Genomic DNA, 5971 nt, shown 5'->3' on the forward strand with positions numbered 1-5971 from the left:
AAAATCTCGCATGCTGGCATTCTGCGAAACGGAATTTGTTTCGTCACGTGATCCGCTGGCGGACATTATTATAATGTTAACTTTGGGAAATAATGTGTAAATTAACGTTTTTAAAGATTTTCTAATCACTATTAATATAGTAGACCTATACTTAGGCTTACCTGACATCCCGTTTTGACCGAGATTGTCCCGGTTTGACGATGTTGTCCCAACGTCTCGGCCAGTTTGTCATTTTGTCCCAGTTATTTGGTAAATTTTAAAAGTGTCGAATATACAAGAAGTAAAAATAGTGCGCTCACTCTGATACACTCACTGTTGCCAATCTAAATATTTTGTATCACATCTAAGAATTTTTAATGTTGCCTGGATGTTTTCCCCAAAAATTTATAGCATATGACTTAATGAATTTAGATGTTTTATCTTTTCACAGAATTTATAATAGCATGTAGCCTAGGAGATTCAGATATTTTTATTTCATTTTTTAGATATTTTGTTTTAATTAGAGTTGGCAAGATTGAAACTTATTCTGGCCAGATCATTGTTGCGCATGTCCTACCTTAGTCGGGTTCAAATTGCTAGTCGGCATTTGCGATTATTTCGTACTGTACATTAAATTCATTTAATCTCTATAATTCCAAAAAGAAACCGTACTGATGATTGAAAAAGTCTGTGATTAGATTGACCAAGTGAAATATGAACTGTGCTTTTCAGAATTTTCAGTAACTCATGGTGGGCGTTCAAACATTAAAAATCACTTGAAATGTGCGATACATAAAGCAAGCAATAGGAACGTTCTCAAATATATTGTCGTATTTTAAATGTACCGATTTAATTAACAGACAATTTTTAAAGAAAGTTCACACAGTGATAAATATTAATAACTTCTTAATAATAAGATATGTTTAGTTCAGTTATTAAAAATTGTTTTGAACTTTTTTTGTTAACACTTTCTTTATTTAGCTTTTTCAATCATTTTAGTAGACTTTATTTTCTGTTGTACAGTAGAGCGTCATTTATCCGAAAGCTTTCCAGTCCGACTGCGTCGTGCTGAATCGAATGTTTTTGATACTAGATTAACTTCTAAAGTATAATTTTTTTGTTTTTATATTTTTCAATATATTTACTTTGTTTGTACAAAATAAAGAAATAATTTTTAACGATACAATAGTCTCGATTATTATTATAAAAATTTTCGTTAGGCTTAAAATCGACGAAAATTCATCACGAAGCGACACGCAACGGAGAAAAATTTCAACATCGGATAGGTTAATATATTTTTCGCACATAATCGGTTATCTGAACAACCCCAGTCCCCAATTGATTCGGATAAACGACTTTCTACTGTATTTTCTCAAAATTGTCCCGGTTTGAGAAAAAATATTATGATAAGCCTACCTATACTCATTCTTCAGACTGATTCAAGAGTGTGTAAACAAATCGAAAGAATACAGCGTGCGCTGTACAGCAATATCTGCAAGGTTCGGATTGCAAGCAACTTAAGGAATTTCAAGAAAAAATTACAAAAGAGTCCGGTAATCTGGCACTATTCTAGTTTCGTAAGTGCCGGATTAACCAACTTATATTTAGCTTCCTTGATCATTATATAAAAAGAAACTGAGAAACAAAAACTTGTCTAAATCAAAATAAACTTATTAAGTGCATTCTTTGCTTCTAAGTCTGGTTTGTGCAGACGGCTTTACCAAATTTTCTCGATCTTTACGATATCCTCATTATAATACACAATGGGAAAGATCGAAGAGTAATTGATACTATGTAGTCGAAAAACTTTATCATTATTCGATTTGTTGAAGTTTCGAACTATTACTTTCACGGCTGTTATACATAACAGAGGGAAAGTATGTCGATCGGCCAAAAAATCACCCCCAAGATTTTTACATTTTTGCATTCAGGGAGTCTTGAAATGTCGAGAAATAAAAAATATTCGGGGTCTTTTTCCTGTCCAAAATGTATATATAGATGTTAGTGTGCGTGTGCGTGGGGACACGGTTTTGTTTACTCCCTTTGAAGCTTAATAACTCCTGTGCTTCTGGTCGAAAATTTCCGAAATTTTGCAGGGAGGTTTTTGTATTAAGCGAATTGATGCTATTAAATTCTGGTGATTAAAGGTTGAGGGGTAATAAAGGGGTGGGGTGTATCTCCAATAGGGTCGGACTTAATGATGATTTTACTCATTATTAGCATTTACAATTTTTTTATAAAACCTATCCCTAGCCTCAAAATTAAGGTTTTTGCTATTTTATAATAATTAAAAATATAAAAAGCTTTTAAAATAAAATATCATAACAGATGGCGCCACCTATGTTGCCGGGAACGTTATGTAACGCGTTGCTGGAATTTTTCTTATTTTTCTTTAAAAAATGACAAAATGTTGTTTTTACGTGGATTAATGCTTAATTCATAAATAAATTTGTACATGATAATCTTTTTTATATGGGCATATAAAAATCACAAACACATCATCAAGAAAACCTAAAATAGCATAAGAATAACAATAATTCGCATTCAACCTTTTAAAAACCAGTAATAAAAATTTGAAAACAAACGTTTTCGACCGTTAACTCGGTCTTCATCAGGTTCTAACTATTGAGATTCAAAACTGTTCCAGAACGTATTCAAATTTTCGAATAGAACCGTTGCGCATTCGTGTTACGTGTTGGCATGCGTAATACGTGTGGCGCAAAACACAACGAAATTACAATCCATATACAGACGAATTAAATGGAGCTATGGGGAACATCCCCTTCGTAACAAAACTTCCAAGCTTGAGAAATGTTACACGCATCTTTAGAATTGATGCAGGTTGTGTGCAGTCCAGCCTTGTATATTTCCAGACTTTCCAGGGATCGCAGATGGTCCAATCGGTGGGATATTTTAATCAATTCCGCGTTTTGCAGATCAGCACTTATGCCCGGGGTCGAGGCATAAGCAGAGAGGGTAGTGGTGCCTCTGTTGCGGTCGATATCATATTTATGCTCGCGTAGACGCTTGTCGAGCGACCGTTTCGTTGAACCGATGTATACAAGCTCTCTTTGGAATCTGCTATCCCATAATGGAACAGAGTATACCCCCGGTGCCATTCTTTTATCTACGATGTCCTTGGAATTGCGCATGAGGTCATATATAGTGTTACGTCTCTTGTAAGCGATCTTTTTGTTGGTGTATGCGGCAATTTCCCTGTAAATGGAGTCTAGGTGTTTATTATATTCAACTACTACAAGTGCTTGAGTGGTATTGGAGTCGTTAGTGCGTGTGTTGGTGTTGTCAGTACGATGCAAATGTGCAGACGCAAGGTTATGAACTAATGTACGGCTATAGCCGTGTCTTGTGGCTATGATCTGGATGCGCTCTAATTCAGATATGGTGTCCTCGATTCTGGAGTGGTGCGTGAAGGCTCTTTTCGTAAGGGCACGGAAGGCAGCTACCTTGTAAGAGAAGGGGTCCTCCGAAACGGCAGGGATGAATAATGGAGTGTAGCATGGTTTGTAATGGACTTTAGTGGATATTGTGTTGCCATCTATTTGCATATGGATGTCTAAGAAGTTTGCATTTGTGTTGCTTATTTGGTCAAGCTTGATGTGGAGTCCATATGGGTTGTTGTTCATTGCATCGATGAATCTATTTATATTGGGCTTAGTTTTCCATAAGATAAAGATATCATCGACGTACCTCCTATAAATATGTATATCTGAATTAAAGAGGGGTATGATTCTTTGTTCCAGTTTTCTAATGACCAACTCGCATAAATCGCCCGACAGCGGGCTGCCCATCGGAACACCACGTTTCTGCAGATATGTTTTGTCGTCGAAACGGAAAAAGGAAGTGTTGCACAGAATGTCGGCTAGTTCCAGGACTAGTTTACGGTGCGCTCCGTGCGATGTTAGTAAGAGATCTCTAATCGCGCAAAAGCACGGTTGGATTTTTATCGACGGGTACAATGAAACGAAATCGAGAACAGTGATGTATGCACGGTCCGTTACGTTGAGGGGTCTCAATACGTCTAATAATTCTTGTGGGTTCCTGACTGTCCATGGATAATTGTTTAAGTCGTGAATTATGCGCTTGTGCACCGCCGCATCCAGCTCTCTAGTGGGGGATCTTGCCTTGTCAAGGACAGGTCTTAAGGATGGCGTATCTTTGTGCGTTTTAGCGAACGCGAATAGCCTGGGGGTATCAGGGGAAGGTACCACTGCTCTGCTAAGGTTCAGCTCTCTGGCTAAACAAGTTTGTGTAAATCTTTTCACACGTGCTTGTAGCTTGTTGACAAATCCATCATCGATGCGTTCACATTCTGTGTCGTTGATGTATGTTTGCATCATGGAAGTGTATGTTTCTTTCTTCAATAACACGAGAGCCTTGCTTTTGTCCGCCTTGAGGACGATTATGTTATGGTCTTCCAACCATTTTTTGGATTTGGTGACCTGCTTCCAAATCGTATCCTTTTGTTTCCGGTTGTTAGCAGCTATTATCTTGAAGGCAGATTTCCATCGATAATATTCCTTGTGTACGTCATTCATTCCAGAAATGAGGTTTTCGACGTCAGGCATGATCTTTTCCGGTCGTATGTAGGGACCAGGTGGTGCACACATAGGACCATACGTTAAGGAATGGAGGAGGAAATCAGGTGGTGAGATGTTGTCCCAGCATATCAAGGATGAATGTTGTAGTGATCCACGCGGTCTTTGTTTGTTAAGAATCCACTGGAATTTCTTTTCATAACGTCTGGAGAGGTTTCTTTCAAGCTTACATTCGAAAGTAATACTTTCGAATGTAAGCTTGAGGCATATAGTGATGCTGATCATGATGGAGATTTGGTGACTACGTTCTACTTCCGGAGTTGCCTGCATTTATTCTGGCGGAGCAATCACTTGGCTCAGTCAGAGACAAAACTCAGTCGCAATATCTACCACAGAAGCAGAAGTGGTGGCTGCAAGTGAAGCAGCACGAGAAATAGTATGGCTAAAGCGGCTGTTAAGGGATATTACAGAACTCAGAGCCTCCTGAATTACAAATTTATAATGAAGCCGCAATAAGACTGGCGCAAAATCCAGAATATCATCGCCGCACTAAACACATTAAAACTAGACATTTTTTTGTACGCGAACTTGTTACAGATGGAACCATTATGGTAAGGAAAGTAACCACAGAGTTCCAGGTGGCTGACGTACTGACAAAGCCACTTCAGAAACAGAGACTAGAATTACTTTGTAGAAAAATGGGTATTCAACATCAACAGATCATTCAATGAGGGAAAGTGTTGGAAAAATAAATTTTTTACATTTTCATGATCTGTCCATAGGTGGCAACACCGATCGTTTTTGCTGTAAGCTCCCTCTTTTTTTCCCGCCTTTTTGTTCTCTCTTCAGATGTGTGAAGTTGTAGTGTTCCTTCTTTTGTGTAAATTAAAGTTTTTTGTTAGTTATAACAGTGTCTGTTGCAGATTTAATCATCCAGTTTCAACAGTTTCGGTATCATAATCTTATCAAATAACAATTGTGTAAGGCTGTACGGCTTTTGTTGTCTCCGCAAGATACTGAGTTCACCAGGAAACCGAACCCGAGAAGAGTTTGCGGGTGTCGAAGAACTCAGAATCGAGATACCTTTACAAACTTCTCGTTTATTGTTACAAAATTTGTCGCTAACATATTTAATCTTATTTGTTCCGAACGATGTCCGAACTCCGCACTAAATGATGTTTAAAAGCTTTCCACTTGGGAAAGGAATTTCGTAAAATAAACACAACGAGAAAATAAAAAAATAATGGATGTAAGTCTCGAACGACCTGAATTCGTGTGTCGGACCAGATAGACAAACTTGGGCTTCGGTATTCGTTAATATGACAAAATATCGGCGAGCTCGAAGTGCCATAAAATATTTAGTTTAATAAAAAAATATCTCGAAATACCTAATAGAAATTCTTAACGGACAAGAAAGAAAACTCATCGAAACACGA

The 5971-nt window shown here is 37.6% G+C and overlaps 1 protein-coding gene across 1 annotated transcript; it reads right to left on the bottom strand.

The window, feature by feature from the left end:
- Positions 1 to 2735: 2735 nt before the first annotated feature.
- LOC136982491 (uncharacterized) lies at positions 2736 to 4865 on the bottom strand. The gene has a single exon (XM_067278989.1). The coding sequence runs from the start codon at positions 4863 to 4865 to the stop codon at positions 2736 to 2738; it is 2130 nt and encodes a 709-aa protein (XP_067135090.1).
- Positions 4866 to 5971: the final 1106 nt, after the last annotated feature.

This window comes from Centruroides vittatus, unplaced genomic scaffold (assembly GCF_030686945.1).
Source record: "Centruroides vittatus isolate TY-2023 unplaced genomic scaffold, ASM3068694v2 contig_846, whole genome shotgun sequence".
Lineage (NCBI taxonomy): Eukaryota > Metazoa > Arthropoda > Arachnida > Scorpiones > Buthidae > Centruroides > Centruroides vittatus.